Source organism: Rattus norvegicus, chromosome 10 (assembly GCF_021556685.1).
Source record: "Rattus norvegicus strain SHRSP/BbbUtx chromosome 10, alternate assembly SHRSP_T2T, whole genome shotgun sequence".
Lineage (NCBI taxonomy): Eukaryota > Metazoa > Chordata > Mammalia > Rodentia > Muridae > Rattus > Rattus norvegicus.
This window is the reverse complement of record NC_141543.1, coordinates 110941699-110953667: the sequence shown is the minus strand read 5'-3', so window position 1 is coordinate 110953667 and position 11969 is coordinate 110941699. Positions and strand designations below refer to the sequence as shown.

At 51.6% G+C, this 11969-nt stretch overlaps 1 protein-coding gene across 5 annotated transcripts in view; it reads right to left on the bottom strand.

The window, feature by feature from the left end:
- Card14 (caspase recruitment domain family, member 14) overlaps positions 1–11969 on the bottom strand; it is a 35282-nt gene that overhangs the window by 4924 nt on the left and 18389 nt on the right. For 3 of the 5 annotated variants that reach the window (NM_001427162.1, XM_087574406.1, XM_087574407.1), the window contains 8 exon segments: positions 709–820; positions 1460–1523; positions 1914–2151; positions 2410–2536; positions 6396–6588; positions 6756–6816; positions 8897–8985; positions 9154–9296. In NM_001427162.1, coding sequence (NP_001414091.1) covers positions 709–820; positions 1460–1523; positions 1914–2151; positions 2410–2536; positions 6396–6588; positions 6756–6816; positions 8897–8985; positions 9154–9296 — 1027 coding nt within the window. 5 annotated transcript variants of the gene reach the window in all.

Genomic DNA, 11969 nt, shown 5'->3' with positions numbered 1-11969 from the left:
ATGTTGTCGCCAACCCTGGGCCCTCTACAAGGGCAGTAAGTGTTCTTAACAGCAGAGCCATCTCTTTAGCCCCAGTACCCACCTTAGATCACACTCTGAAACTGTCTTAAAGGAAATTAATTATTTCTCTACTACCAGATTCGCTTCTGATCAACTTCATTTTGCAGTTTTTACCCGTGGGGCCTACCCCAGTCAGACCTCTAGCGTGACTGCATGTGTACACGGATCACCTAGTGACCTTCCTTACAGAATGCTGGGCATTTGGTAGGTTTTACTGTTCCTGTGCACATCTGTGGGCTAGTAGCTTTTGTATAGTTTCACTGGGTCAGGCCTCAGAGCGAGGCATGGCCGTTTAGAAGACATCAAACGTGTTGCTCAGCTGCTGTTGAGAAGGTGTGTAGATATTCAGTATGACCGTAAAACACAGCTTGGGGTTGGGGTTCGGGACGTTGGAGAGATGGTTTAGCTGTTAAGAGCACTGGCTGCCCTTCCACAGAAACCTGGGTTCAGGGATCTGATGCCCTCTGCTGGCCTCCAGGGGCACTGCATGCACTTAGTGTACATACATACTTACATGCACGCGGGCAAGACATCTATACAGACAAACACCAGCCTCTGGCCTGAGTGAGAGACACCACCTTGATGGTACTGTCCAGAACTGACCCCCCAATGCCCACATGACCCCTATGCCAACCGGCCAGGCCTCACCTTCCTCCTTGCCAGAATCCTCCTGGCCTTGGTCAAAGGATGAAGTCAGAGGACTGACGGCCGCTTTGTCCACGCTGACAATCCGCACTAACTTCTGTGGTCCTCCGGGAGGCTGTCACGGGAGGAACAGGGAGACAGGGAAGAGAGGAGGCTCGGCCATCGGCACTGGGTTTGGAGCCTTACAACCCCTCCCTATTTCAGCATCCTGCCACCTAAGCAAATCCAGAACAGCCTCCGAACGAACGATCCGGCTATGCCACGGAGCAACCGGGCTTCCCAGGCCCCACACCAGGGGTGAGAGGCAGGGGAGGGGCCTCAGGCAGTAGGACTCTGCAGGGAAGGGTAGGGCGCAAAAGGCAGAGAGAAGAGCAGGCCCTCTCCCGATTTAGCATTGCTGTGCTCCGGGCAGGGAATATCATAGCACCTTGCTCAGGGACAGATGGGTGCTCAGAGTGAAAGGTGTTCTGTGTCCCAAGAGAACAAGGTGCCCGACCTCAGAGGAAACAAGAACAGGGAGTTGGTGACAGAAGACTGGGAAAGTGAGGAAGGGGGGGGGGGTTGTCTCTAAAATTGGGCCTGGTGTGTTCACGTGGCCAATTCCAAGGGCCCTTGGCCTCGGGGGCGTTGTGGGGGAACACAGGGTCCAGATGCTGCCCTGCTCCGCTCAGTGGTCCACACTCCTCCCTTCCACAGGACCCTGCTCCCTTCCGGCCCACCCCAGGGAGACCATACCCTTCTGCCAGAGCTTCACCTTGCGGGCGACTGTGCACCGTTGAGTCATGTCCTGGATGAGGGCCAGGAGCTGCTGCTGAGCCCTGAGCAAATGAAGGAAGAGAGGCTCTGACAGCCTGAGCTGTCTCAAGGACAAGAGAGGCAGGGAGCAGGGGTGTTCCACCCTGGGGCTTATAGACTCTAGCCTTGAAAATATCTCCCAGGCACCAGGCCAGGACATGCGAATTTAATTGTCCTACACTGGTCCCAGTGGGGGCTGATGGGCAACCAGAGTATATAACAGAGGCACCTACCACCAACAGACCCCATGCATTCAAGTAAAACCTTTCCTCCACTCTTTCTTCTTGGGCAGACACTCTGCTATAGGACAGGGAAGATTCTGGAAGGTCTCTCTGCTTCCTCCCAGGGCCGGAGGCAGATATTATCCTTGGGACATCTGTGGGGTGGTACGGAGCCAGCCAGCAGCTACTCACTGTGAATAGTTAGGGATGGTGCCGGGCTCCATGTCTTTCATGGTGTAGGGGTTCACATGATGAGCATGCCAGCAACTGCGGCCTTGGAACATGGTGTCGGTGACATGCAGAATATCATTGCAGTGAGCATGCAACTCTCCCTCCCCTCTCCTCTGCATGGCCATGTTGACCCGGATGTAAAACGAATCACCAGATGTTACCACTTTGGCATCTAGGTCCTGGATGAGGTTCTTATAACCTGATAAAAGGAGAAGTCAGTGGCTGATGATCCCAGACTCTGAACTTACACAGGGAAGATTCCAGAATGTGGAGGTGGGAGGGAAAAGTCATGGAAGCCATCCTATGGGATGGAGGGAAGTTTCGGGTTCTTCGGAATCTGAGGAATTCAGGGAGAGCCTGGCCAGACTGCCTTAGCTCCTGGTAGGCCTGGGTTCTGGGGTACAGCAGGGTCCCAGAGGGGACCAAGAGCTGAGCAGGTGTGGGGCGGTGTTTGTACCTTCAGTGTTGATCTTCACAGACAGGTAGCAGGAACCATTCACCCTCCGGAGAAGGCCCACAGCCTGCTCCAGCGTTGTATTCTCCAGAGTGGCCCTTAATGATGGCTTGGTAGGTTTGTAGTCCACCTGAGGGCAAGGAGTAAAGGTGGGCTTCTCACCAACACAGTATGGCAGCCGAGGCGGGCTGGGGGTAGGAGACTTCAGAGGACCCCTTGGCCTTCCCCAGGCACCCACGTATCTTCCCCTATAGTGGCCTATCAGCTTGTCACAAGCTGTGTGTAGTGGAATGAGAATTCTGGAATGCTGGAAATGTTATAAGAAAGTGTTTTCCTTTTAATCCCAGGTATGGGGGTGTGGGGCTGCTTCAGACTGTCCGCAGCAGCTGACTAAGATTTGCCTCGTGTTCTAGGAGAAGCACCGTTTTGCCAGCTGCAGATAGTTTCTGCAGTGGTGTGATGTTTGGAATTCTGGAAACTTCAGAGAGTATATAAAGGCTAGAGCCCTGACATGGTGGGAGAGGTTGTCGGTGGTCGTTCAGGAGTGTTGGTTGTAGTTTGTTTTAAGACATGCTCAAAGAAGAAACAGAGGGAAAGAAATTAGATGCAGATCTCTCTCTCTTTTTCTCTCTTTCTCCCTCTCTCCCCTCCCCCTCCCCTCTCCTTGTTTCTCTCCTAGCTAGTGTTATGGTGTGAAACCTGGGGGATAAAAGATGGGGAAAAGAGGAAGCTACAAAGTAGCGAAGACCAGCTACAATGTAGGGATAGTGTTGTTACAGCACCAACATGCTCACCTGTACTTCTACACATTCCTGGCCTGAAGAGCCGCCCATCAACCCACCCCTGAACTTTCCACTGCTGAGGATAGCCTCTTCGTCCTAACCACTTTCCTCTGTTGAAAATGGGCTTCAGAAGGTTCCAGAACATTCTGGATCATTCAAGATCAGTGTTCTGTATGTCTGGGGCCCGCCTGCTCTGTGTCAAGATTGTTGAGTGGCATTGAGAAAGCCAGAGTTTGGGGCCAATCTGGGGCCAGTGGGAAAATTCCCACCACAAACCTCTGAGCACAAGGAAGAAAAAAGCTGGTTTAGTTCCTAGACCGACTACAAGTCAAACTGTCACAGAAAGCTACCTGTGGCTTCCAACCGACCCCCCACCTGCCTTGGGAAAGTCTTGAAAGGTAGACTGAGTCTGATCTGAAAGTTGTTTAGATCCACTGAATGCGCATAGTACCCTGCCTAGTTACCATTGTTTGAATTCTGCCCCAGTTGTTTGCAAGTATAACTCCCTGTCAGAGTCTGCTTGGGGTCGTCTCCCTTGAAGTGCAAGGACCCCAAGATTTTGGAATTAAATTCCTCTTGCTTTTACATCAACCACTGCCTCCATGAGTCTCATTCAAGTCCTGGAAGAGGTTCGACTCGGACCCCACAGCATCGCTGATCCTCTAGGTGCAGTGCTCCGCCTTTACCTCCCCAGCCGTGAAGCCCTGAGGTGCAGGTTCTCTGCTGCCTCTCTCATCACATGACTAGGTTTAAGAAGCCACGTTCTTCTGTGTGAGTATATGTGTATTACGGTACATGTTAGACAGTCAGCTGGGAGTTGCCCCAGGATGATGTGACTGCCTCTCAAACGCCTTAGAGGGTCTCTGTGTTGTGAATGGGTTAGGGTTAGCTCCTCAGTCTTAGGACTGTACTCTCACAGTGACTGTATGTAGAGAGGCGCGGGGGATGTCCTTGTATGAGGAGCATGCGGGCTTCTTAAGAATGAGGGGCTCTTGCTTCACTGTAGACGCCCTGTTCTGAAGGGAATGCCCCTGCCCAGGTGGTCTGCCGTGTTCCTTTCTACACTTAAGGCCAGCAGGTGAGCCTCAGGGATGGGGTGATATTTCTAAAAGGCTTAAAGCACTTGTTGCTCTTACGGAGGACCCAGATTCTGTTCCCAGCACTTACATGGCAGCTCACAACCGTCTATGACTTCAGCTCCAGGGGATCCGCTGTCTGATTCTGGCCTCTGCATGCCCCTTGCACACACCCCTCTCACACACAACACACAGTTAAAAATAAAGGTAGAAACTGGAGAGATGACTCAGTGTTTAACAGCACTGGCCCCTCTTCCAAAGGACTAGGGTTCAGTTCCCAGCACCCACACAGTGGCTCATAACTGTCTGTAACTCCAGTTTCAGGACATCCAATGACCTCTTCTGACTTCCATGGCTATCAGCACACAAGCAATACATAGGCGTGTCAGCAAAACACCCATACACATAATAAAAAAATTTAAAATAAAAAATCATTTAAAAGTTTTGACATTGAACAATTCTGCTTCTGGGGCTGGGGAGACACTCGTTGGGTAAAGACATTTGCTGCACAGGCAACCCTCAGAACCCAGGGAACCGCTGGATGCCCTACTGTGCGTCTGTAATCTCCTTTTACATGGAGGTGTGAGGCGAGAAAAGGGAGTGACCCAGAGCTCAGAAACTCACCAGAGAGTGAGTGTGCAAGAGGCAGAAATAAGATAGGAAAGCCAGGAGTAGCGGCTCACACCTTTAGTCCCAGCACATGGGGCAGCCTGATCTATAGAGTGAGTTCTAGGATAGCCAGGGCTATGCAGAGAGACCCCAGTCTCAAACAGAATAAAATAAACAAAAAGAACAAAAAAGACAAAAGTAAATGAAACATCAAACATGCAAAACCCTAAGAAGGCAGAGGAGGAGAAAGAAGACAGAGAGGAGGAGGGAGAGGAGGAGGAAGAAGACAGAGAGGAGGGAGAGGAGGAGGAGGAGGAAGACAGAAAGGAGGAGGGAGAGGAAGAGAAAGCCCCAGGTTCAGCCCCATGGTTCAGTGGGTGAAGGCACTCACCCCCAAGGCTGAGGACCTCAGTTCAGTCCCCAGGACCCACATGAAGGGAGGATAGAACCAATTCCGGCAAGCTGTCCTTTAGCTTCCACACATGTTCCGTGACACACAGACAAATAAGTAAGTAAATAAATAAATGTGTTCGTTTGAGACAAGAGTCTCAGTTTGTAGAACAGGCTGGCCTGCAATTTACAGCGACCCACCTGCCTTTGCCTTTTAAGGGCTGTGATTAAGGGTGCACCCCAACACACCCAACTAAATAAACGTCTTTCAGAAGAGAGAGCCCGCTTCGAGGCAAGGTAGAAGGAGAGAACAGGAAACCAAAGTTGCCTTTGATATCCGTGTGTGTGTGTGTGTGTGTGTGTGTGTGTGTGTGTGTGCGCGTACGCTATACATCTATGCAGCCACACTCTCGAGTGCACACCACACATGCATACATGCACGCACACACATACACAGTTGAAGGAAATCAGGCTGTTGGGCCACACACATGCATTCACTTAATAAGAATAATTTTTGTTTTATGTTTATGTGTATATTCGTGTGCTATCCAGATCTGAGCATAAAAATAGTTCAGGGGGTTGGGGATTTAGCTCAGTGGTAGAGCGCTTGCCTAGCAAGCGCAAGGCCCTGGGTTCGGTCCCCAGCTCCGAAAAAAAGAAAAAAAAAAAAAAGAAAAAAAATAGTTCAGGCAACGAATTTTATGTCATGCCTACATTCTCTCCTGCACATAGACAGAATGACAATAAAGTCATCGGAGTAAACAAACCATACAGCCGAAGCCATCAGGATGGCTAAGAAGTCTGGTCAGGGATGGGGTGTGTCTCATTACTAGATCACTTGTCTGACAGATATGAGCCCCACCCACCAAGTTCACCAATGGAACAGTATCAAAGTCAGAATTGATATACCCCTGTGGAATTCTCACAGTTTCCAGTCTCTGGGGGGTCTGGACTGTCTGGCTTGAGAAGGGGGCTCAGTGTCCCTCCCATGACCCTCTATAGACTGGTGTGGCCTTTTCCATCAACCCAGAACAGACCTGAGACCATGTCAGAGCCAGACTTCTGCCTCCCGCCAAACACCCCAACTCTGGCCGGGAAGCCTGGCTCGGCATGGTGTCCCTCTCTTGCTCACCATCATGATCTGGGTACCGGGTCGCAGGGCCATTTCATCTGCTGCGGAGCCAGGGGTGACACGGTGAATGAAGATCCCTGTGAGGTTCCCGCCAATGACACCGATCTGCTCCAGCAACGCGTCCCCTTGGAACGCCAGCACTGTGACCTGGCTTAGGATCTTGCGGGCTGGCCTCCGCCTCACAGGGACGCTGCTGTGGGCAGATGGACACAACCTGAGCACAGAGGTTGGAGCAGCTCCAGATTCTGGAATTCTCCTCTCTGCTCTGGAGATGGCTGTGACTCCCCACGGTCACACTCTGCTCTGTCACTTCCAGGCTCTGGTTCTCTATTCAGTGGGTGTCCCCAACATGCTCCTCACCTTTCTGAGACATTCAGGCTTCTGGAAGACCCCTGCAGGCTGTCCTCTGTCTGAGAGAGGTCTGGAAGGAAGTGAGATTCATTGCAGCTTGAGCCTGAGCCCACCATCTTCTTGCTCTTCTTCCCCTGCTGTGCACTCAGCCCTCCCTGCTGGCCTCAGGTAGCCCAGGCCTGGTTCAGCCCCTTCCTGAGGTCTCTCTTTGTGCTCAGTTATGCAATTTCATCTTTCCAAGGTGGGAGGTGCCTGCATCATTCTGCCATACCTGAACTAGTTGCCAATATCTTAAGGATGAAGAGACAGAATTCTAACATTTAGATTTCTGAATTCAATTAAGGATCAGATCTAAGGGTTGGGGAGAAGGCTTAGTAGTTATGAGCACTTGTTCTTGTAGAGGATCAGAATTCAATTGTCAGCACCCACACCTGTCTGTAACTCCCACTCCAGGGGGTGGACACCCTTTTCTGACCTCTGTAGGCACTAAGCATGCATGGGGTGCACAGACACACATGCAGACAAAACACCCACACACATAGACTTTAAAAAGGGAGCCTCAAATCTGGCACAGCCCTGGCCTGCTCCCTGGCACTGACCAGCTCCCCGCTGGCTCTGCTAGGCCTGTGAATCCTCATATTAGATGCTCCCTGGGGCTCTCCAAGCTCTAGCATATTAAAAATTAATTAATTTGAAATGGTTTCACTATGTAGCCCTTGAATTCTCCATCCTTCCAAGGACTGAGATTACATGTGTGTGTCTTCATATCCAGAGTTGTCTGTCTGTCTGTCTCTGTCTCTCTGTGTGTGGTGTGTGTGCTTGTGCATATGTGTGTGCATGGGTGTGTGAGCATGGTTGTGTGTGTGCATGGTTATGTATGTGTGTGTGTGTGCACATGGATGTGTGTGTGCATGGTTATGTATGTGTGTGTGTGTGCACATGGATGTGTGTGTGCATGGTTATGTGTGTGTGTGTGTGTGCACATGGATGTGTGTGTGCATGGTTATGTGTGTGTGTGTGTGTGTGTGAGTGTGTGTGTACCCCAGAAGTCTGTGTCAGTTGTCTTCTCTATCACTTTCTGTCTTATTTTGTGAAGCAGCCTCTCTCACAGAAGCAGAGCTCTTCATTTTAGCTAACCTAGCTGGTCAGAGAAGCCCAGGTAATTACCTATCTCAGTTCCTTAGTGCTGGGCTTATAGATGCCTGCTGTCGTGCCTGGCTTTGATGTGGATTCTGGGGATCAGGCCTTCATTTGCACCCAGCAAGCACTACCCTCTGAGTCATTTTCCAGTCCCAAATACAGCATTTAAATTTGTATTCTGTGACCTAGGACCCAGGGTATCCTATTCCTATCTCAAGATCGGGTGGAAATCTAACAGGTGCCACCCACAGATAGTCTTAGCCCAGATCACAAGCAAGAAACCATTTGACTATATTAAAAGGCAAATTAAATTGAGGTAACACTCCAGATGTGTTTGAATTTGATTCAGTAACTGTGTAAACCTGAGGTAGAAGTTGGCAAGTGTTTGGATTTCTGGTCCACTGTGCTGAACAATTCAAGGTACTCTCTCGCCCTCTGGTGGCTATGGGGTGAATTCTGGTTTGGTGCCAAGCACCTTTGTGAGAGCCAGGTGTGCCCCCAGGTGTGCTCCAGGTGTGCCCCCAGGTGTGCCCCAGGTGTGCTCCAGGTGTGCCCCCAGGTGTGCCTCAGGTGTGAGGCGGAAACGTGCCAATGCCAATCACAAAGGGCCAGTTCAGTTACAGGTATAAGAAATGAGGAGAGCCTTGGGAACTAGTGCCCAAGAGAAGGAATGCCCCTGTGAGACGCAGCCTGTATCAGACAGATGTCTCTGCTGGTCACCGAGCACCCATGCCTGCTGCCTTCTTAGTGTTTGCTCACAGGGCAGGCAATGGGGAGGAAAACACACATGTCTGTGGCTACCTGAACACACATGCTGAGCCTGTGTGGCTATGAAACAACCCTCTCGGACTCTGTGTGAGAATTAAAAAGACAACAGCCCAGCTGGGCTTGGATAGCCTCAACTAGAGAGAGGCCAAGGTCAGAGGTCGAGTTCCAGGCTATCTCACTAGACTCCCTATGGCCGAGGAAGAGAGCATGTTGTCGAGATCCTTGTGTGTGGCAATGCTTACCGGCTCCGTCTAACATCTCAAACTCCAGGTCTGTGTCTGTGTCGTCCAGCGTAGCCCCTTGAAGGCGCACCTCGAGGACTTCTGGGAGGCTGTCACAGAGCACAGGAAGCTAGCTAGCTCACACTCACAGATAGCACAGCTCACTCCAGCCCAGGCCTTAAAGAGCTCCCAGTACCTTCCTGAGCTGCAGTGCCCAAAGCCCTGCACCACGCTGCCACCCCCTGCAGGCTGGACCCCAAGCCTGTACCACGTTCTACCTTAGAGACTCAGGGTCTTCCAGAAAATCCTCTGCCACCCGTTTGTAGAGGGACTGCTGGCTGGGAGGCATGGGGCTGCTGGAGCGGAAGCTGTCCATCTGCTCCCGGCTGGATGTGGAATTCAGGTCCCACCACAGCCGGGACTGGTGGAGGGTGGGTGGGCAGAGGGTGACGGCACCGGAAAGAAAAGCAGAGGAGGAGGACATCAAGTCACAGCGGTTGAGTGCCTACTGTGTACTCCCTGGGTTGTGTGTTTGGTGTACCATTTTGCATCTAAAGCAAGGAGGAGGGAGTTACTGACTGGTGAGGGGAGAAGGGTCAGACTGGGCCCAGTTCTGGGCAGGCGCTGAGATGACCTAGGTCCACCCACTGGGAATCCTTACAGTAGCTCTATCCTGAGGACAGGCGCCGCCCGGGGTGTGGGGGCGGGCTGATCACTGGGGAAAGCGGGGATCAGTGAGTAAGTGCACAGGTATGGCAGACTTCCTGGAGGGAGTGACAGAGGAGCCCATTGGAGGAGGGTGTGGCAGAGTGAGTAACCAACCTAGCATCAACTTAGCACTGTGGGAGGGAGCTGGAGCCAAGATGGCCACATCCTAGGGTGTGGGGGAGGGCTAGATAGGGGAGGTGATCCCACTCAGGTATTTGAGAGGGAGGCGGATTGGGAGTCAGTGCTGAGTCCTAAGGTTCCTCCCCATTCTGGCCACAACCCCAAAGGAAACACCGCAGGAGCTAGAAGATGTGTTTTTTTTTGTTTTGTTTTTTTTTGTTTTTTTTTTTTTTTTTTGGTTCTTTTTTTCGGAGCTGGGGACCGAACCCAGGGCCTTGTGCTTCCTAGGTAAGCGCTCTACCACTGAGCTAAATCCCCAGCCCCGAAGATGTGGTTTTGATTGGCCTCTGGGGTTCGGGCTGGAATGTGGAGTCTCCCTCTCCATCCCCAGTTTTCCAAGAGCCAATGAGCATACAGTCTGGCTTCTCTGCAGATGCCTGGACTATGTGGGGACACTGCTGGGGTCAGCTAGGAAGGGAGCATGAAACCCTCCTCAGGAGGTGGCAAGGGGACTCCATGTCCACCTGCCTCTCATCCCCATTCCAACTCATAAGACCCCCCAGTAGTGGCACTGCCATCATACCCTGAGCACCTGCAACTTCCATGGCAACTGTGAAGAGACCGCCTCTCGTCTGCCAAAGGCCAAAGGTGGACAAAGGTGGACAAAGGTGGACACTGTGGGTCTCATATTCCAAGGACCCTGGAGCCGGGTAGAATAGTGTCTCCTGAAATCCAGGTCCCCCAACAACTTCTGAGTGTGACCTCGTTTGAAAGTAGGGGCTTTACGGGTGAAACCAAAGCTAAGATAATCACACTGCGTCAGGGTGGCCTGCAAATCCACTGGTGTCTCCCTGTCGTGGTTTAGATATTTAAATGTCCCCAAGATTATATGCTGAAGGCTTGCTTGTCTGTGGGTGTGGTGCTATTGGGAAATTGAAACTTTAGGAGGCCGATGGAAGGAAGTTAGTTAGGTCATTGGGGTGTCCCTGAAGGAGATATTAAGTCAGGTTCTGTCTGTTTGTCTGTGTCTCCCTGTCTGTTTCTGTTGGCTTACAGGTGATTCCCCTAGGCTCCTCCCAGGGACTTAGCAACAACTTAAGTCATACCTGCTGCCATTACCCGCAGCCTCCAGAACTACTCTGCTCTCTCTCTCTCTCTCTCTCTCTCTCTCTCTCTCCCTTCCTCCTTCTCCTTCCCTCCCTCTCCCCCTCTCTCCCTCTCTCCCTCTCTCCCTCTCTCCCTCTCTCCCTCTCTCCCTCTCTCCCTCTGTCCCTCTGTCCCTCTCCCTCTCTCTCCCTCTCCCTCTCTTTCTCTCCCCTCTTTCTGCCTCCCTCTCCCCCTCTTTCTCTCTCCCTCTCTCTCCTTCACTCCCTCTCTCTCCCTCTCTCTCTGTCTCTCCCCCTCTCCCTCTCCCCCTCTCCCTTTCTTTCCCTCTCTGACCCTCTCCCTCCCTCTCTCTCTCTACTTCCCTCCCACTCCTCTCTCCCCCTTTCTCTTTCTCTTCCTCTCCCTCTCTTTCCCTCACCCTCTTTCTGCCTCCCTCCCCCTCTTTTTCTCTCTCCCTCTCTCTGTCTCTCTGTCCCTCCCTTTCTCTGTCCTTCTCTGTCTCTGTTTCACTGCCCTCATGGCTCTGCTCCCATCTGTCTGCCTCCTTCTTTACTCCCTTTCCTTCCCCCAAATAAACCCCCTTATACTAGATCAGATCTGTTGCACGATTTAATTTCTCAGGGGGCTGCTCTCTCTCTCTCTCTCTCTCTCTCTCTCTCTCTCTCTCTCTGTGTGTGTGTGTGTGTGTGTGTGTGTCCCTGTCTTTGTGGCCCCCCCTCTGCATTTCTCTATCTTTCTCTGTCTCTCTTTTTCTCCCTGCTCTCCCAGCTGCAGTGCTGGGAGGTTCTGCCCCACCACACCACCACAGGCCTGAGTGATGGGGCCTGAACATCCGTGGGGGAAACCTCTGAACTGAGAACGCAAGCAGCTGGTTTCCATTTAAGTTGATAATCTCAGGGAAACTGCCTGATATGCCCTCTAAGCCAGTGGTTCTCAACCTGTGGATCTCAATGCCCTTGGCAAACCTCAGTCTACAAATTTACATTACAATCCACAACAGTAGCACAATTACAGTTATAAAGTAGCAATGAAAATAGAACTGTATTAAAGGTCCCAGTGTTAGGAAGGTTGAGAACCAATGCAAGGAGATCTGGAGAACTCCACACTATGACAGAGGAGATCGGAGAGACGTGACTGCAGGCTAAGGACTGTTGGGGAA